General features: G+C 38.2%; 1 protein-coding gene across 1 annotated transcript in view; it reads left to right on the top strand.

Annotated features, from left to right (window-relative positions):
- The window catches only part of LOC126336261 (Down syndrome cell adhesion molecule-like protein Dscam2), a 103,081-nt gene that overhangs the window by 40,675 nt on the left and 40,218 nt on the right, over positions 1 to 22,188 (top strand). The window contains exon 5 of the mRNA XM_049999757.1: positions 868 to 1,161. Within this exon, the coding sequence (XP_049855714.1) occupies positions 868 to 1,161 (294 nt within the window). The remainder of the gene's footprint in view (positions 1 to 867; positions 1,162 to 22,188) is intronic.

Below are 22,188 nucleotides of genomic sequence, written 5' to 3'. Positions count from 1 at the left end.
TTAATTCTTTTTATAAGAAAATCATGTGCTCAAGATCTATAGGGCATAATATTAATGCATTGTCATTCCCCTGAGTTCAACATCTCACTCATTGTAGTGGGGAAATAGGGTGCTGAGTCAGTTCTCTAAATGGATAAGGAGAACGGCATGTGGCATAATAACAAGTTTATGACCTTGGAACCACTTTTTCAGACATACTGAAGAGAGTGCAAGAAGCATAGCACAGTGAAATCTTCATGGCCTTACACCCATGTGGCCTCATTCAAACTCAATGAAGTTTTGAGGATTATCATTCCCATCATCTTTACCAGAAGATGATCAGGTTGACACTCATTAAAACATCGTGGAATTTTAAAGAAGCACAAAAACGTGAGCCAGAGAAGATTTCGTCAGCAGTACATGCTGCGATAGCCTACATGCACACATAGCACCATGTTTGTTGTCCTGCAGTTATCAACAGCTATCCATAGTGTTTGCAGTGGTAGTGTATAGATGTGAAGAAACAGATAAAGATTTACATTGTAATTAATCCGTGCGAATTATATAGGAACAAACATTACAGTAGAGTTCAACCAAATGAGTCAATGCAGTTGATAAGACACTGACTTCTTGTTTGAGAGAATAGAATTTGCTCTGTCTGGCCATCCTGACTAGCATTTCATAAATCATTTCAGGCAATTGCAGATATAGTCCATAGTTCCTATATCAAGATGACAGCCAACCACCTGTCATACCCTCATAAGAATATCCTTATAAATTCATTGGGTTTGTATGTCTGAAACTTTTTATTTTCCTTGTATTTTGTTGACAAATCCTGTACCATTATCAAATGATCTCTGGATTAGTTAATGATTAAATAATTTTCAGCTCCAGTGGCTCCAAGCAGTGCAGATATGATAAAAGTGAACTCTACCTCAATATCTTTGAACTTGAGTTCTTGGAGCGATGGTGGATGTCCAATAACATCACTTGTTGTGGAGTATAAGCAAAAGAAAGCAATAGCATGGACACTTGTTTCAAATAATATCAAAGTAGGAAAACCAGAATTCCAGGTGTTGGATTTGGATCCAGAAACCTGGTATACCTTACGCATTACAGCTCATAATAGCGCTGGATCAACTGCAAAGCAATACAACTTTGTAACACTTACATATGGAGGAGGTATGTAGACATTTAGTTCTCGCATACATGTTAGCTTCTGTGGTAAGTGTTCACATGAATTATAAATGAATGTGGCAGCAATGTGTATTTAGATGTAACCAGTAGCATTAAAACATGTATTATATGTTGAAAAACAATACCTAAATTTACAATGTAGCATTAAAACATGTATTATATGTTGAAAAACAATACCTAAATTTACAATGTGATGTTGCTACTCCAGTTGTTACATATTTTGCACAAAAGCTATAAAATTTAGCCTGCAGTCAAGAACTAAGCTGCAGGAGAAAACACACACACATTTTCTATGTATGAACGTAGCATGAATATATAGATACTGACTGCAAAGCTTTCCAACATGGAAATTTCATCTTTGATAGCCAAAATCAATTTTACTAAATCTGGTGTTCTTTCCTGCTGGACTGTTGCTGGTGAACATAAAAAAGAGAAGTAATTTGCCTAATTTAATTCATATTTTTATGTGATGCTTTAATAAACATTTGGACGGACATAGGCTGCATATTTTTAAATATTTATGGTGTGTGTAATATATAAATTGGAAACATCATTAGTAAAAATTTTAAAAAGTTCTTGACTGATTGACTTCACATTTTTGCAATATACTCTAATAAATATTTACATGGAAATAGACTATATACTTTCCCATGAGCGGGACAGTCATATGACTGGATTTACAGTGGTGTGCCAACCATGGCCAGCACCTTTGGCTGAAAAGGAGGAAGTGCCCCTTCAGTTTTGTAAAGGAGTGAATCAGTTTACTACCATTTGGTAAAGATGACAAAAAGAAAACCCATGTTACGTCACAATTATTTATTGTGTATCTGCTCATATACCGGGCTTTTTTCACTATAATTTTTCATGATGTTACATATTATTCTATAGGATCATGACAAATATAACACCTCTTAACTGTTTTTTATCATAAAATAATAAAAATGTTATCTTCGTATGTGTAAATAGCAAAATGCTTCTTGGTATTTTTTTCCATTTTTTTACTGTAGTGTGTTTGCTATGTATCTAGATCTTAAAAATATTTAACATTAGTAAAAAATAATAATATTGAGAAAAGGTAATGCTGTTAGAAAATCTGAACACAGTTATACAATATCAACTATTCTAGCTTTTCTGTTGGCAAAATCGTTAGTGATGTATCTCTGTTATTTAAAATGTTCCCTCCTATCGTTATTATGGCCAAGTTGGACAGTCTTTCCTGACTCATTGTTGAGCACAAATGATTTTTATTATTTTTAATTTTAGCAGGATCTTTCCGTGCTTGCTACTGTGACTGGCATCATTATTAAAATTTGTAATGAAATTATGATATTAGGGTATATGGCTGTTAAATTGTTTAAAAATATAAATTTATGAATTTTTGTCACATTTTTGTCGAAATGTTTAAAAAGGAACTGAAATGACATAATTTATGTTCACAAATCTTCAGCAACTCTATCTGACAAACTATCAGTCACAGAAAGGCTTTCCTTTAAATAATAACATTTAATCATAAGCTGGTATTTATCTTTAGTTTCAACAATGGACTAAATACATTGTTGTAAATAAATAACAAATGAAATCTTTCTTTTACTAACATTAGAGCTTGGTCTAAAATAACCTTGGTTGGTTGGTTTTGGGAGTGGGATGAAACAGTTAGGTCATCAGTCCCATTGAATGAGGGAAGGATGGGGAAGGAAGTTGGCCATCCCCTTTCAAAGGAACCAGCCCAGGATTTGCCTAAAGTGATTTAGGGAAATCACAGAAAACCTAAATCAGGATGGCCAGAAATAGGTTTGAACCATCATCCTCCTGAGTGCGAGTCCAGTGTGCTAACCACCACAGTACCTCACTCGGTCAATAACATTGAAAGAGGTTTTTGAGTCGTTTGACGGGCATGGTATCCATGTTCATAATAAAATGTTTTCAGAGTTTTATGGTTCATTAGGGGTCTGTAAGTTTCAAATTCAGTTTCTATTTCTAATTTTGCAGCAGTTTCTTTGCATGTTTACATTGTTGTTGTTGTTGTTGTCTTCAGTCCTGAGACTGGTTTGATGCAGCTCTCCATGCCACTCTATCCTGTGCAAGCTTCTTCATCTCCCAGTACCTACTGCAACCTACATCCTTCTGAATCTGCTTAGTGTATTCATCTCTTGGTCTCCCTCTACGATTTTTACCCTCCACGCTGCCCTCCAATGCTAAATTTGTGATCCCTTGATGCCTCAGAACATGTCCTACAAATCGATCCCTTTTTCTAGTCAAGTTGTGCAACAAACTTCTCTTCTCCCCAATCCTATTCAATACCTCCTCGTTAGTTATGTGACCTACCCATCTAATCTTCAGCATTCTTCTGTAGCACCACATTTCGAAAGCTTCTATTCTCTTCTTGTCCAAACTAGTTATCATCCATGTTTCACTTCCATACATGGCTGCACTCCATACAAATACTTTCAGAAACGATTTCCTGATACATAAATCTATATTCGATGTTAACAAAGTTCTCTTCTGCATAAACGCATTTCTTGCCATTGCCAGTCTACATTTTATATCCTCTCTACTTCGACCATCATCAGTTATTTTGCTCCCCAAATAGCAAAATTCCATTACTACTTTAAGTGTCTCATTTCCTAATCTAATTCCCTCAGCATCACTCGATTTACTTTGACTACATTCCATTATCCTCATTTTGCTTTTGTTGAAGTTCATCTTATATCCTCCTTTCAAGACCCGTCCATTCCGTTCAACTGCTCTTCCAAGTCCTTTGCTGTCTCTGACAGAATTACAATGTCATCGGCGAACCTCAAAGTTTTTACTTCCTCTCCATGAATTTTAATACCTACACCAAATTTTTCTTTTGTTTCCTTTACTGCTTGCTCAATATACAGATTGAATAACATCGGGGAGAGGCTAAAACCCTGTCTCACTCCTTTCCCAACCACTGCTTCCCTTTCTTGCCCCTCGACTCTTATAACTGCCATCTGGTTTCTGTACAAATTGTAAATAGCCTTTCGCTCCCTGCATTTTACCCCTGCCACCTTCAGAATTTGAAAGAGAGTATTCCAGTCAACATTGTCAAAAGCTTTCTCTAAGTCCGCAAATGCTAGAAACATAGGTTTGCCTTTTCTTAATCTTTCTTCTAAGATAAGTCATAAGGTCAGTATTCCCTCACGTGTTCCAACATTTCTACGGAATCCAAATTGATCCTCCCCGAGGTCGGCTTCTACCAGTTTTACCATTCGTCTGTAAAGAATTCGCGTTAGTATTTTGCAGCTGTGACTTATTAAACTGGTAGTTCGGTAACTTTCACATCTGTCAGCACCTACTTTCTTTGGGATTGGAATTATTATATTCTTCTTGACGTCTGAGGGTATTTCGCCTGTCTCATACATCTTGCCCACCAGATGGTAGAGTTTTGTCAGGACTGGCTCTCCCAAGGCTGTCAGTAGCTCTAATCAAATGTTGTCTACTCCGGGGGCCTTGTTTCAACTCAGGTCTTTCAGTGCTCTGTCAAACTCTTCATGCAGTATCTTATCTCCCATTTCGTCCTCATCTACATCCTCTTCCATTTCCATAATATTGTCCTGAAGTACATCGCTCTTGTATAAACCTTCTATATACTCCTTCCGCCTTTCTGCCTTCCCTTCTTTGCTTAGAACTGGGTTTCCATCTGAGCTCTTGATATTCATACACGTGGTTCTCTTATCTCCAAAGGTCTCTTTAATTTTCCTGTAGGCAGTATCTATCTTACCCCTAGTGAGATAAGCTTCTACATCCTTACATTTGTCCTCTGGCCATCCCTACTTAGCCATTTTTCACTTCCTGTCAATCTCATTTTTGAGACGTTTGTATTCCTTTTTGCCTGCTTCATTTACTGCATTTATATATTTTCTCCTTTCATCAATTAAATTCAATATTTCTTCTGTTACGCAAGGATTTCTAGCAGCCCTCGTCTTTTTACCTACTTTATCCTCTGCTGCCTTGACTACTTCATCCCTCAGAGCTACCCATTCTTCTTGTACTCTGTTTCTTTCCTCCATTCCTGTCAATTGTTTCCTTATGCTCTGCTTGAAACTCTGTACAACCTCTAGTTCTTTCAGCTTATCCAGATCCCATGTGCTTAAATTCCCACCTTTTTGCAGTTTCTTCAGTTTTAACCTACAGGTCTTAACCAATATATTGTGGTCAGAGTCCACATCTGCCCCTGGAAATGTCCTACAATTTAAAACCTGATTCCTAAATCTCTGTCTTACCATTGTATAATCTATCTGATATATTTTAGTATCTCCAGGATTCTTCCATGTATACAACCTTCTTTTATGATTCTTGAACCAAGTGTTAGCTATGATTAAGTTATGCTCTGTGCAAAATTCTACCAGATGGCTTCCTCTTTCATTTCTTAGCCCCAATCCATAATCACCTACTATGTTTCCATCTCTCCCTTTTCCTACTGATGAATTCCAGTCACCCATGACTGTTAAATTTTCATCTCCCTTCACTATCTGAATAATTTCTTTTATCTCATCATACATTTCATCAATTTCTTCATCATCTGCAGAGCTAGTTGGCATATAAATTTGTACTACTGTAGTAGGCATGGGCTTTGTGTCCATCTTGGCCACAATGATGCATTCACTATGCTGTTTGTAGTAGCTTACCCGCACTCCTATTTTTTTTATTCATTATTAAACCTACTCCTGCATTACCCCTATTTGATTTTATATTTATAACCCTGTATTCACCTGACCAAAAGCCTTGTTCCTCCTGCCACCGAACTTCACTAATTCCCACTATATCTAACTTTAACCTATCCATTTCCCTTTTTAAATTTTCTAACCTACCTGCTCGATTAAGGGATCTGACATTCCATGCTCCGATCCATAGAACGCCAGTTTTCTTTCTCCTGATAACGACGTCCTCCTGAGTAGTCCCCTCCCGGAGATCCGAATGGGGGACTATTTTACCTTCAGAATATTTTACCCAAGAGGACGCCATCATCATTTAATCATACAGTAAAGCTGCATGTCCTCGGGAAAAATTACGGCTGTAGTTTCCCCTTGCTTTCAGCCATTCGCAGTACCAGCACAGCAAGGCCGTTTTGGTTAATGTTGCAAGGCCAGATCAGTCAATCATCCAGACTGTTGCCCCTGCAACTACTGAAAAGGCTGCTACCCCTCTTCAGGAACCACATGTTTGTCTGGCCTCTCAACAGATACCCCTCCATTGTGGTTGCACCTACGGTACGGCCATCTGTATCGCTGAGGCACGCAAACCTCCACACCAACGGCAAGGTCCATGGTTCATGGGGGGGGATGTTTACATTATGGACTGAATTTTACAGTCTTTAATGTTTACATTAAAGACTGAAAAATTTTACTAACAAATTTTGCTTTTGTCAGTATATTGTGCTGTACATATATTAAACAAGTTAATGAAAATGTACATCTTTCATCTGTTGGAGCTCTTACATCATATTTTGCCTTTTGTTGTTTATTTCATATAAAGCATTGTAAATCTCTGGTAAATTATTATGGAACAGTCTTATGGCAATTATTCTATTTGTCAGTTTGTTCCAGACAATGGTTTTAAAGTTAAAATAGTAGTGTGTGTGTGTGTGTGTGTGTGTGTGTGTGTGTGTGTGTGTGTGTGTGTGTTTAATGTATCCAATTTTTTGTAGACAATGAAAAATAATTGAACAACTCTTGCACTATACTGAAAAAACCAGTAGTGTAGTAATTTAATTAGCTGCATTGTTTACAATTAAACTAAAACTATGGACACTTCATGGTATCTAATAAGCTTACAGATTTAGCTCCAACATTTGCTTTTGCAAAACCATTGGTTTTGCCACACATGTTCAAATCATTGTCATAGTCATGCTCCTGTAAATTATTTATATCCAAATTATGCCTTGGTAGCTGTTCTTTAGTAAAAGAAGACAAACTGGCACCAGAAGCATCAAAAATTGAACAAAAAAGTAAGGAGTGTTGTCTTGTTTCCTACTTGTTAAGTGTTCATCAAAATTAATCAATCTGATAATAACACTAACTTGTTCCACATGTGAATAATCAGGAGTACAGCCAAGAGTAAATGAAAAATATTATTAGTTCAGCACAGAATTAAAATATGGCTTTCGACTTGGGTTGCAAGGACAGGGATTATTTCATTCTGAATTTTGTCTCCAAGATGTGTCAGCATATCCATAAGATTCTTATCATTCTTCCTATGTCTTATGTGTTCAGTAATACTTGGATCAAATCTTCCTAACATTTCAGGTCATTTTAGAAAATTGCCATTATTCTGGTCATTTAATTTTCTGCTCTTCCCATGGAACTCCATGTTTTGTGAATTCCAAAATTTAATCACATAATCCTTTTAATAACAGTGCCCCAGCTCTCTTTTTCAGTGTCTACAAGTTTTTGATATACACTCTGTCAACAGTTATTTTGTTTTTTAAAGCCTTATCCAGATCAATACATTTCTCATAATTACCTAAATGTGGAGAACTGTTCTTGTGTCTGCTTAAATCTAAAGCTAAATCCTGCTAGTGTACTCATTCCCTCATAAAATTTGTTATGTTTTGTTTTGAAAAGCTTATAATATAAGCAGAAAACAGCATTTTTTGGAATTGAATAAAATAACCATTCTCTGTGATACTTCACACCATTTCCTAAATGCCTTTCATAATAATAAGTTGAAAACATTCGATTGAAAGTGTCACATGGATAAGCAAGCTTTCTCACTTGTCTGGGTGGTTTTTATTATCGAACACTGCACCACTTCAGAATTTAAAACTGCAGGCTAAAATCCAGAATCATTTTCAGAGATACTTTACATCGATCTTGGTATCCGTGGAGACAGTGGTCTTTGCGGCGTTGTTTGAGTACAAGCCGCAGACATAATTTCAGCAGCATCAACATTTAACTTATCTTTGTCAGGTAACCTCCAATACTAGAAAACAAATTTTTCCTTTACTTTTTAAATAATGCAGTACATAGAAATTGATAGGATAAGAAAAGCATGGCCCAATACCGAATGGCACAAAAGATGGTACAGTTTATGAAAAAACTGCAATAGCTCTTATTTAAAATTTATAGATTGATATAAAATAAGTTTTATACACTCCTGGAAATTGAAATAAGAACACCGTGAATTCATTGTCCCAGGAAGGGGAAACTTTATTGACACATTCCTGGCGTCAGATATATCACATGATCACACTGACAGAACCACAGGCACATAGACACAGGCAACAGAGCATGCACAATGTCGGCACTAGTACAGTGTATATCCACCTTTCGCAGCAATGCAGGCTGATATTCTCCCATGGAGACGATCGTAGAGATGCTGGATGTAGTCCTGTGGAACGGCTTGCCATGCCATTTCCACCTGGCGCCTCAGTTGGACCAGCGTTCGTGCTGGACGTGCAGACCGCGTGAGACGACGCTTCATCCAGTCCCAAACATGCTCAATGGGGGACAGATCCGGAAATCTTGCTGGCCAGGGTAGTTGACTTACACCTTCTGGAGCACGTTGGGTGGCACGGGATACATGCGGACGTGCATTGTCCTGTTGGAACAGCAAGTTCCCTTGCCGGTCTAGGAATGGTAGAACGATGGGTTCGATGACGGTTTGGATGTACCGTGCACTATTCAGTGTCCCCTCGACGATCACCAGAGGTGTACGGCCAGTGTAGGAGATCGCTCCCCACACCATGATGCCGGGAGTTGGCCCTGTGTGCCTCGGTCATATGCAGTCCTGATTGTGGCGCTCACCTGCACAGTGCCAAACACGCATATGACCATCATTGGCACCAAGGCAGAAGCGACTCTCATCGCTGGAGACGACACATCTCCATTCGTCCCTCCATTCACGCCTGTCGCGACACCACTGGAGGCGGGCTGCACGATGTTGGGGCGTGAGCGGAAGACGGCCTAATGGTGTGCGGGACCGTAGCCCAGCTTCATGGAGACAGTTGCGAATGGTCCTCGCCGATACCCCAAGAGCAACAGTGTCCCTAATTTGCTGGGAAGTGGTGGTGCGGTCCCCTACGGCACTGCGTAGGATCCTACGGTCTTGGCATGCATCCGTGCGTTGCTGCGGTCCGGTCCCAGGTCGATGGGCACGTGCACCTTCCGCCGACCACTGGCGACAACATCGATGTACTGTGGACACCTCATGCCCCACGTGTTGAGCAATTAGGCGGTACGTCCACCCGGCCTCCCGCATGCCCACTATATGCCCTCGCTCACAGTCCGTGAACTGCACATACGGTTCACGTCCACGCTGTCGCGGCATGCTACCAGTGTTAAAGACTGAAATGGAGCTGCGTATGCCACGGCAAACTGGCTGACACTGACGGCGGCGGTGCACAAATGCTGTGCAGCTAGCGCCATTCGACGGCCAACACCGCGGTTCCTGGTGTGTCCGCTGTGCCGTGCGTGTGATCATTGCTTGTACAGCCCTCTCGCAGTGTCCGGAGCAAGTATGGTGGGTCTGACACACCGGTGTCAATGTGTTCTTTTTTCCATTTCCAGGAGTGTATGTTTTATCACTGAACTTTTTAAGGAAGACAAAGAGAATTGAATGTTGTGACTGCACTCATACATGTATGTGAGAACAGGCAAGGTTGGTATAGTGGCAAAGGGGCTTGACCCACCTGTGAGGGACCCAGGTTCAATCCATGGGCCAGCTGCCAAATTTGGGATTTCTGTTGGTTTCGCTACCATTTTATGCAAATGTCAGAATGAGTCATTGAACATACCCTCCTCTTCCATTGTTTCTAATGACCTTAGCTGTGAAGTAGATGTAAAACTTCCTTCTTTCAGAATTCATTCACTGGACTGTCTCCATTATATTCCATTACAGCTTTTACCACTTCAGCTGTGAGAAATTAGCTCTCAGCATTAAACAGTGCATTTTTTACTTTCTAAAATGATGTTGTACACTTAAGGGAACCGGTTAGGATATACGAGCCCACATTTTAGTTCTGAACAAATACCATTATACCTTCTGAAGTTATTAGTGAATTTTAATGAATAGTTTATTGTACATGGTATATATCTTTGGTGTAAATTTTCATTGCTTATGGGTTTCAAATTCAAAATATAGAGATTAATTAGTTAATATAATTAGTTCATATCAAATACAAAAATATACCCTTCTTTAGGTGCCAATTTCTCAAAAAGCGTAAAAGTTGTTATTATGAAACTTTTCATGTGGTTTTTATGGTACTCTCCTGAGTAGTGTGGCATAAATTGTGTGTTTATATCAAATAGTTCATCTGTTATAATATTTATTATTTGCTATAGAAGTTACTTGAAAATTTTTTACTGTGTTTCTGTCACTAATGCCTTATAATACCGAAATTATAAATTCAATATTAGGCATTAGAATATGCAGTACAGCATATAGGGTAATTTCTATGTGAGAAAGTGTCTTACTAACTCTTTAAATTCAGTTTTAAAGCTTTTGGGCCCAGAGATTCCACACAGAAATCTTTTGTATTGCTTTTTAGATGACTTGATGAACTTGAATAATTTAGGGAATTAAAATACTATTGTACACAAAGGGAACAATGGTTTAAGGCTTTAATCATAAAGTACACAAATATAAATAGATGTAAGAAGCAGATTTATCCCCCAACATGTACTGTAAGCATGTAAAAAGTTGGCCGGTTACATTATGGGGGAGGCGGGATTGACAAGGGCAGCAGCTTATCTGCTAGGGAGAAAGAGAACGACAAAGCACAAATTATTAGTTGCTTCTCACTGAGTGCTGCCCTGCTGCCCAATAATAGGCATCCACTGCAGATAAACTGCTATGATATAAATTTCATTGGTAACATAGATTTATAAATGTCCATTGTAGAACTGACCACCTTCAAGTGTGGTTCCCATTTGTGGCGAAGAATGTAAAATTAAGTCTGTTGTACAATGCAATAATTAGGAAAAAAGTGGCCACTCATGATCACTGAGGCCGGTGACAATTATACACAAGATATTTAGCTTGAAATGCTCCAAAGGGGACTGATGTGGAGCCAGCTCATGCAGATTTTGCAGCCCTTTGCAATAGATTCAAGCACCTCTTCTTCCTTCCTTACACACAAAGACACAAAATTATAATATTTTATTAGCATTATCACTCATTAAAAATTGTCTTATTTTCATGAATCCTATTGTTTAATTTTGATGGTTTTTTATGTGAATATGCTGCAATTCATGAAACGGAAGTAAAATGTTTGTAATGCATTTAGAGTTATCTGAAATTATTATATGCACCAAGATACAGCAATATTGCCTGCCAAGTGTATACAGGTAAGACACTGAAATGACCTCTTGCAATGGATTTGCAGAAGGAAATGGATGATATATAATGGTGAAATTCATCGTCTCATTTGATTCTTGATAAATTTGGAAAAGAGTGTTTCAAGAATGTTGGGAATGATTTTTATAATGCACTTCACAAAATTTTCAATTTATACACTAAATAAGGATTTCAGCTTGTTGAAATCTTCAGTGGACACAATAGCACAAAAGTCTGACGCAACACAATCATTGTAATAATTTTAGCAGATTTTACAGTTATTTCTAAAGAAATATTCAGACTTGAAGTAGTGCACTTCATATGAGCAATATGGAGGTCTAACTGCATTAACAAATATGAATTTTAGATGTTACGATGTGACCAATACTTTCAATTTTATGGAAGCACAATTGCTACGATGGTTCAATTTGGAACTCTCTCCAACTACATTCAAGATACCTGCCAGTGCAATTATCTAAGCTGAAATGTTGAATATATGAAAATACTAGTTGTGCAGTGGTGGAGTGAATAAGTGGAACTTCTGTGTGGAAGAATGCTCCAGTCAATTATTCCTAAAAGCATCATGCTATCGTGAACTATAGGATGTTGATATTGGGAATGATTTGTCCAAGGTTACTGCATGTGTTTTGTTGGGCATTCATACAATGCTGCCATAAGGCACAGTGGACCAGCAAGAGTAGGATAAATTGCACACAATGTAACAAGATTTTGTGAAAGCACTTTATAGATCATGAGCATTCAGTTGTTTTACTTATATGCCATTAATTATTTCTGAATTGACATTTACACACCACAACAAAACTTGACCATATGTTACCAAGCCACAAATGTAAGATCTCTGAAGTTGCTAGCAGTTAGAAATATAAGACAGTATACTAATTTTTACCAGCATACGCCTATTAGAACTAGGACTCTGAAGCTCATATTTTCCTAGACAAGCAATTAAACTGTGTGTGTCACCACAAAGCCATTCTATTAATTAGTAATGACTAACCAATCATACACTACATACAATAACAACCTAACAAGTATGATGTATTTTTCCTATTTCCAATAGTAATAAAAGGTCTCATCAGCATTGTGCATATAACAAAACTGTAAATTTGTGTTAATTCTACATTTAATTGAGAAAAATCACATCAGAGATACCTATAACATCAACAGAAGCCAGATCATTCATTTTTGGTGTTTCTATCTATCTGAATGTTTTAAGTAGTCTTCAAAGGTTTGCCACCAGATAACATTATGAAAATTCTACAATATTTCCTTGGAGCAACTGTCCGAAATCTTCAGGTGGCTCAGCTTTGCTGGTGGCTAGGTACAACTGATGGTATCCACACATGGACACCACTGTATATAGAACATGCATGCACAGAATGCATATGTGCAGAAATCACATGTGTGCCATGATGTGCAGATCGATGCGATGCCACTGTATTCAAATGGCTTCTGCTGAAAATTGTAGAGCAGCCAGCCTTCCTGCATGTGCACTTTAAGCTATGTTCACAGTGTGGCCATATGTCACTCACTAAAAAAACATACTCTACTATCAAAAAAATCTTGACTTTCTCATCATGCTTTAATGGCAGTCAATGCAGAGTTCCAAGCTGTGCTCAGTTGAAGTCCCGTCAGCTGTATGAATACATATTGCTTCCTTCATGATGCAATCCCAGAAAGATGATGGCAGGGATAAAGCTTCTGTATTTTCATAAATCATGCAAAATCCTGTATTCAGACAGTGTTCTGCAACTGCTGGTTTTTCCAGTGGGCGTTAACATGCATGATGCTGAAGTTTATTGCAGTGTTTTTGTACTGTGCAACATGTCTGGCCTATATATGCTACCCCACATTTACAAGGAATCTTATACATGCCATGTTTCTTCAGGCCAAGATCATCCTTAACCAAACCCAACAGATTCCTTAGTTTTTCAGATGGTCAAAAGACACACTTAAAGTCATATCCTCTGAGGACCCTTGAGATTCGTGACAAAATGGCACCAAAACAATGACAAAAAGTCAAAAGTGAAGGGTGTCTTTGTATCTTCATTCTGTTCCATAGATTTAACTTTCTTGGGCCAGAATGCATTATGTATCTGTCTCTCAGAATAACCGTTTCCTCGGAACACTGTCTCCAAATGTTGTATTTCACTCAACAGGCTTTCAGAATCAGATACTGCATGCGCTCTTTGAGTTAACATACATAATGCACTGCCACACTATGCAGGATAATGGCAGCATGTGTCCTGCAAATATAGATCTGCATACGTTGGCTTGCAGTACACACTGCCTCCCAATGTTCCACCTGCTTTCCTTCATACCCAAACATGAAGAAAAGGTAAAATACCATCTTTTTCCACATACACTATGAACTTTATATTTGGATGGAGTGAATTTAAATGCTGAAGAAACAGGTAGAGTATGAAGTCCATGTGACCACACCACAAATTTATCATCCACATATCACAGAAAACAATAGGGTTTGAAAGTGGCTGACTGTAATGCTTTTTCTTCAAAGCATCATTAAAATAATTGGCCCCTAAAGGAGACAGTGGGCTTCCCATGGCAACACTGTCCACTTATTGAAAACATTGATCATGAAATCATTTTATAGGTCACCTGAAAAGTCTGAGATTGCAGTCATCAGATCTCTTAGTAAGTTTTGATGTTGTGTCTTCATTTACAAAGGTGCCCTTACAGAACTCTTTCGAGCTCATTAACAACAAGTTTGAGGAGGACATAGTGGCATTATTTAAACATGTACTTATTTCAACATACTTCTTATTTCATGACTAATATTTTGAAAAAGTGAACGGTGTCGCCATGGGAAGCCCTCTGTCTCATGTAGTGGCCAATTATTTTATGGAGGACTTTCAAGAAAAAGCACTAAAGTCAGCCACTGTCAAACTCCCTTGTTTTCTACGGTATGTGAATGACATATTTTTGGTGGGAGCCATATGGACTTGATACTCTACACACATTCCTTCACCATTTAGATTCACTCCATCTGAATATAAACTTCACAGTGGGAGTGGATAAAGATGGTACTTTACCATTTCTTGTTGTTTTGGTACGAAGGAAAGCAGATGGACCTTAGACACAGCATCTACCACAAACTAATGCATAAAGATTCATATTTGCAGGCCACAAGCTACCATCATCATGCACAATGTGGTAGTACACTATGTACATTAGTTCTTAGAGTGTGTGTGATATCTGATTCTGAAAGCCTGTCAAGTGAAATACAGCATTTGAAAATGGTGATCCGACAAAATAATTATTCTGAGAGACATATATGTAACATATTCAGGCCCAAGTGAGTTCAATCCATGGAGCAAGCTGAAGATACGAAGACACCCTTCACTTTGGCCATTTTACCATATTTTTGTGCCACTTTACCAAGAATTGAAAGAGTCATTGGAAGATATTACCTTATGTGTGTGTTTTGACCATCTGCAAAACTGGGGAACCTGTTGGGCTCAGTTAAGGATGATCTTTTCCTGAGGAAACGTTGTGTGTACAAGATAACTTGTCAATGTGGGGTGGCATATATAGGCCAGACATGTCGCACAGTACAAGAATGCTGTGATTAACATCAGCATCATACATGCCTACACCAACCAGAAAAGTCGGCAGTTACAGAACATTGTCTGAACACAGGACATTGCATGATTTATGAAAAGATGGAAGTTTTATTCTCACCATCATCTTTCTGGGATTGCATCATTAAAGTAGCAATACATATGCATACAACTGATAATCTCATCAACAGCGATGCAGGATTTTAACTGAGCACAGCCTGGAACCCTGCATTGGCTGCTGTTAAATCATGATGAGAAAATCAAAGCTTTTTTCAATATCAGACCAGTCATAACATTGTTCTAGTATGGTTTTTTGTGAGTGACTTCTGACCACACTGTTAGTAAACTCAACATGCAGCACACATGCAGGAGGTCTGCTCTGTGATTTTCAGCAGAGGATACTTGAATATGGTGTCATCTATTGGCAAATCATTGAGCATGCATGATTTCCACACCTGCACATTCTGCACATGTGTAATCTACATAGAGCATTGTTGACATGATAGTGCCAATCATACCTAGCCACCAGCAAGGTTTGGCCCCGTGAAGATATTGGACAGTTGCTCCAAGGAAATATTGTCGAATTTGCACAACGTCATCTCGTGGCAAACACACGAAGACAGGCTACAGCATATCCACAGAGAAAGCATGGAGAGTCATGTCTGAATGTTTGCACCACAAGAAAGCTATTAAACCAAAACTGAAGATGATATTCCTTGATGACTAACTTAAGGAACAGTGTTTGTTTAATCATATTTTGGTGGTTGCAAGCTGAGATTTAAAATGAGTGGCATATGTGAAACATGTTCAATTGAAAGTGGCTGTCACATAACAAAATATCATGATTGCAGGCAAACACAATTTGTACAGATAGCTACCAAAACCATGCCAGTTTTGAAGAAGGTGGTCAAACCGTTACACATTGATTGGAGTATGGTGAGTTGCTGTCTATGATTTTCACTTAGGTTGGGAATCTTTTGGTTTTAAATTAAAAACTGACTGCCACAGTACTGTTTATGTGAAACTCACTATACCTCAACTACACCTTTTAGTTTGAAACTCATGGATGTGTAACTTTCCACATCCCTAACTTCTTGAAAATTACCAGAAACAATAAAAGACAAGTAAAAGTACAATCCCTTAATTTCACAAGAACAGTAAGAGACCAGTGTTTACATTGTGCTGGTATTTGCACTTGTGTGGCAGAGAGGGTTGAAAAGAGATCCCATCAATGTTTTGTGACCATGATTCAAACTAAACAACACAGCTAGATTATCAAGAAACAAGGAAAATACTTACCTCTCCATAAAGTACTTTTTGAAGCCCCACAACATCCAGAGCTGGTTTATTATTCCCAAATAATTGAGAAAATTGTTGGGAGGTAGACGGTAAAGTTTTACAACAATTAGTATTTTTTGTTGAATTTCTATGTTGTTTCTTTTCTCTTTTATTTTCTTTATATGAGTTCAATGGCCAGATAATTTATTTTTCTTATCTTCAACAAACATATTCAGAGATCAGTAACACAAAGCACAATTCAAATATACTTATTTCAGGTTTAGTCAATCTCATGGTGATTGTATTTACACAGAGTATGCCTGATGCAATGTCACACTTTCACTATTTTTTACTGAATAATATGATCTAATTGCTATAGCTGTGTGTATTGTAGGCACGCAAAACATGTAGTCATCAGCACAAATGTCAGAACCTCTTGGAACCTTTCATGCCAATTGTTCTGAAACTCATGGTAGTGTCAGTTTTTATTCTATTCATTGCATCAGGGCCTACATTACAACAGCCTTCATTTAACTTCATATTCCTTGTTACAGAGATCCACATTGGAGTGTATGTGTCCCAGTTCATAAGTCATCCCTGGCATATGAAGCCCATTGGTTCTAATGTGTATGGTCACAAATCTGTGTTACTACCATGTGAAATTTATAGCACAGCCATTGATCAGCGCAAGGTGCATACACCTCTGATTTATCAGCAGTGTAAGTCAAATGAGAAAGCATTCCCAATAAATAGATGATCATTTTCTCCTGTCAATCACTGAGAGAAATGGGGAATGAATTCTCACCTCAGTCCCAATCCTATAGATTTCAATTTTCTGTGTGTGACACCCAAAAAATTTGTAATGACAACCACAGCTCATTTTTCTGATGAGACATAGCATGATGTATACTGTAATCACTGTGGTATAACAGTACTTTGAAAATGAGACATAAGAATATTTAATTTCTCCATGTGTCAGTACAGGTGATGCAAGAGAGTGCTGGGATGAAGAGAGTGACAATCTGGGCGCCTGCAACCTGTAAGTAAAGGCGTGCATGAGGAGATGCTGACATAAGCCAGAATTGGCACTGTCAACCCACATTCGGACATTGCTTGATGCCAAGTGCCTTTTACACTGATCAACTGCTGCAGTATAGATTTCACGGGGAGGTAACATAAATTTGTGAACACATAATATAGATACGTTCCTATTCAGATGCAATGCCAGGGTTGCCACAGGTTCTGAAAATCAGGGAATTTCAAATATGTCAGGAAAATATCAGGGAAATTTGAAAAAAAAAAACACTGGAAAAATTTCATTTTTGTCTCAGTAAATGAAATACTTTGTTTACTGAGATGTCATGCATCATTGCTGGCTGGGTACAGCTTCACCACTCCCTCATTCCTACTGCTTTTCCCCTTCCTACCACTCCCCTCAGCTTGCAGTCAGTGCTTCTTGCCACTAGCCTAGCAGCTGCCAATGAGAGGCAGGGAGGCATGAGAGAATTCGTTTGAATCTGATTCTCAGAGATTGTAGATGCAGCAGCCAGAGACGGCAGTCATATGTGCATGAGGTGTGTCTGCATGATTGTGGGAATGTGTGTGTGCTCTCCTTTTCTGACAAAAGGTATGGCTGAAAATTTAGTTGTGAGAGAGTGATTATCTTTTCTACGTGCCTGTCTGCAGCTCTACAATCATCTTTATGGTCAGGTGCTACATATCCTCATTATTATTGATTCTCAGAGTATTTGAACAAGTTATCTGTTGCATGAATTGATCACTGTGGTCTCATTTCATCAACGTGCTGTCAGTGACTTGTGAATAGCTGGTCACACGAGTGGATTTCTGCTGTGCGAGCCAAAACCAGAAGCTGTTTGCTTTGTGGATCTGTAATGGATCGGGCCTGCCGATCTGCAGCCATTCACTTCCCACTAATGTGCAGGCCCTGCCCATCAGATCTACTCCCACAAATCTACCCATGCGCTAGGTCTGTTTGTGTGTGGTGTAATGCAGAGGATTTCCACGGTTTATCCATGGACCCAGGACTGCAGTGGTCATCAGCAGACTAGAGGCCATGGGCGATGGATTTCAGGAATTTCAACTGTCTCATCACAAGTATGTTATATAGTGTAGCTTTTTGTAGACATTTTATTTGTTCTAGTAAATTTTGGTGTGGTGTCACCGCCAGACACCACACTTGCTAGGTGGAAGCCTTTAAATCAACCGTGGTCTATTAGTATACGTCGTACCCACATGTCGCCACTATCATGACTGCAGACCGAGCACCGCCGAACGGCAGGTTTAGTCTAGAGAGACTCCCTAGCACTCGCCCAGTTGTACAGCTGACTTTGCTAGCATTGGTTCACTGTCTACAGATGCTCTCAACTACAGAGACTTCAGTTTAGTATAGCCTTCAGCTACGTCATTTGCTATGACCTAGCAAGGCGCCATATTCAGTTACTATAAGTACTATTTTCAAGAATGTCTTCTGAACAGATAATATTGTGACTCATGTACAATCAAGAGCGATGTTCATCATTAATGGATTAAAGTTAAGTATCAAACTAATTATGTCCACTTTCTGAATTATCATTCCTTGTCATGTTCCAGACCTCACGTCGGTATAGTTCTTTCCTCCTCACGCCAGCCTGCATGAGCTAAAATGGATGTACTTTGGCCTCCACTCGTAACACGGTGTTGGCTCTTCTGTTAACACAAAATTTGGCACGTCAAAAGCAGTTGATATGTTAGAAAGTATGAATGATAAGAAGAATAAAATTGTGTCAGTCACTTGCAGTTTGTGCGCTATGCACTCATAAATTTCTCAAAAGAAAAATCACACAATACCTGTTAAATAACAGATATAACACAGTGGGTAATAGCTGACAATAACAAACATAGTAGAACCATCATTTTATTGGCGGTCACCTATAGTGTTGGTTCACACAATTCTTCCACACCGTATACACTTCTTTCAATAGGCGTACTTTATTCTGAGTTTATTTCTGAAATCACTGAATGGATTTTAAATTTATATTGTGACTCCAAGAAAATGTGTATTTGGTCAGATAAAATAACATCAGTTTTCTTAATGAAACATATATACCATGTGGTCTGCTTTCTCCATATAATTACAGTTCATTACAAAATATGTTAATGTTAGTACTTAAGATTTTTAATCACACCAGGAAACACCATCTGCCTGCAAGTTTGTTTTAGATATTCCCTTATCTTCACTATTGTTTCTTGTACTGTAGCCCTAAAGACAGATTGTCTACTTACATCTCAATTTACCCTTGAGCTTTAAAAATTTGTCAGGGAGAAATGCTAAAACTTGTCTGTAAATCAGGGAAATATCAGGGAATTTCAGTGGGGAACTCATGGCAACCCTGAGTACTCATTATTAGCAAAGAACCCAACACTACACAGCAGTGTTACAATTAACTTTGCGACAGAAGTATGATTCTATGACTGGTAGATCCCAGGGTTGGCAGCAATAGCAAAAAAGAGGTCAGTCAATGTGAAATGATCTGTAAGGAACCATTATGTGATGAAATTGAACTGCAAGCTTGCAGGACAACTACTCTTGTGCTAACTACTCATGTATATTGACATATCACATTTTTCTCAACTTCATATCATATACATTCGTGTAATGACTGATAATGCCCATATGCAAATTGTGCCATTTTCAAGGTGCATACACCTTTGATTTATCAGCACTGGATGACAAACAAGAAAGCATTGTCTCACAGCACCCCTGTGTATTTGATGCTTGTGTGCATTGCACACATTGCACACTGCTCCCATGTATTTATAAAGTGTATGGCATTTACAAAAATTTTCAGTCACATAACTTTCACATTTGTTTTGCTCTGAAGATTTTCTCTCCTCTTTGGCAATAGCTGCAGTTTACATAATTAAGTAGCTCACAAGGTGAACAAATAAACACGTTCATTAAATGGCAAATTAAGTGTTTAATAGAACAGTTGTTTCATTATTCAATTAATATGATTATAGGTAGTATGAATTTTTCATTAAAACATGTTCATCTTAATTCATGCACCCTACACTGTCTGCTTATTTTGAACTAAGTGAATTGTCAAAAAATTCTTCACCAGTTTATTTCAAATTTTTATGTGATGCTTTACTAAATGTTTAGATTGACATAGACTAAATTTTTTAAAATATATATTTGGTATATATAATATATAAAGAGAAACATTGCTAGCAAACATCTTGACAAGTTCTTGACTGGTTTGCTTCAAATTTTTACACAATTTATATCTACTGCAAACCACTGTGATGTGGTCCTGTTCCATTCATGTGATGGGATGTGGGAAGAATGATTGAATGCCTCTGTGCATGCAGTAATTACTCTAGTCTTATGCTCACAATCCCTATGTGAGTGATATGTAGTGGGTTGTAGTGTATTCCTAGAGTAATCATTTAAAGCTGGATCTTGAAACTGTGTTAACAGACTTTCTTGAGATAGTTTACACCTATCTTCAAGAGTCTCCCATTTCAGTTCCTTCAGTATCTCTGTGACACTCTCCCATGGATTAAATAAACCTGTGACCGTTTGAGCTGCCCTTCTGTGTATACATTCAATATCTACTGTTAGTCCTATTTGGTACAGGTTCCACAAACTTGAATAATATTCTGGAACTAGTCACATGAGTGATGTGTAAGTATTCTCCTTTATATATTAAAAACAAAGATTCCAAGACTTACCAAGCGGGAAAGCGCCGGCAGACAGGCACATGAACAAAACATGGTCTGTGTATGTGCGGATGGATATGTGTGTGTGTGTGTGTGCGAGTGTACACCTGTCCTTCTTTTCCCCTAAGGGAAGTCTTTCCGCTCCCGGGATTGGAATGACTCCTTACCCTCTCCCTTAAAACCCACATCCTTTCATTTTTCCCTCTCCTTCCCTCTTTCCTGACGAAGCAACTGCCAGTTGCGAAAGCTCGTAATTCTGTGTGTGTGTTTGTGTGTTTTGTTCATGTGCCTGTCTGCCGGCGCTTTCCCGCTTGGTAAGTCTTGGAATCTTTGTTTTTAATATATTTTTCCCATGTGGAAGTTTCTTTCTGTTTTATTTATATTCTCCTTTATAGATTGATTGCACTTCCCTAGTACTCTTCCAATAAACTGAAGCGTTATCCCATGCATTTGTATGAGTTGGCTGATTCCAACAGTGACTCACTGATATTATAGTCATATATATATCATTTTCCAAAATAAAAAATTTTACATTTATAAACATTTGGAGCAAGTTGCCAGGTCTTTGCACCACATTGAAATCTTATCAAGATCTGACTGTATTTATGCAACTTCTTTCCAATAGTATTTCATTATAGATAACTGTATCATCTGCAAAAAGCCTGATTTTATTATTAATATTGTCTGTAAGGTCATTAAATATAACATGAACAGCAAGGGTCCCAACAGACTTCCCTGGAGCACACCCAAAGTTACTTCTACATCTGAGAGTGACTCTCCATCCAAGATAACTTGCTGTGTCCTCCCTACCAAAAGGTCCTCAATCCAGTCAGAAATTTCACTTGATAGTACTTTTGACAATAAGTGTAGGTGTGGTACTCAGTCAAATGCTTTTTGGAAAACAAGAAATACTGCATCTGACTAGTTGTCTTGATCCAAAGCTTTCAATATGTCACATGAGAAAAGTGCAAGTTGGGTTTCATGTGACTGGTGTCTTTGAAATCCATGCTGGTTGGCTTTGTGAAGGTCATTCTGTTCAAGATACCTCATTACATTTGAGCTCAGAATATGTTCTAAGATTCTACAATAAATTGATATCAAGTATATTGGACAG

This window comes from Schistocerca gregaria, chromosome 2 (assembly GCF_023897955.1).
Source record: "Schistocerca gregaria isolate iqSchGreg1 chromosome 2, iqSchGreg1.2, whole genome shotgun sequence".
NCBI lineage: Eukaryota > Metazoa > Arthropoda > Insecta > Orthoptera > Acrididae > Schistocerca > Schistocerca gregaria.
This window is presented reverse-complemented; position numbering and strand designations above follow the sequence as displayed.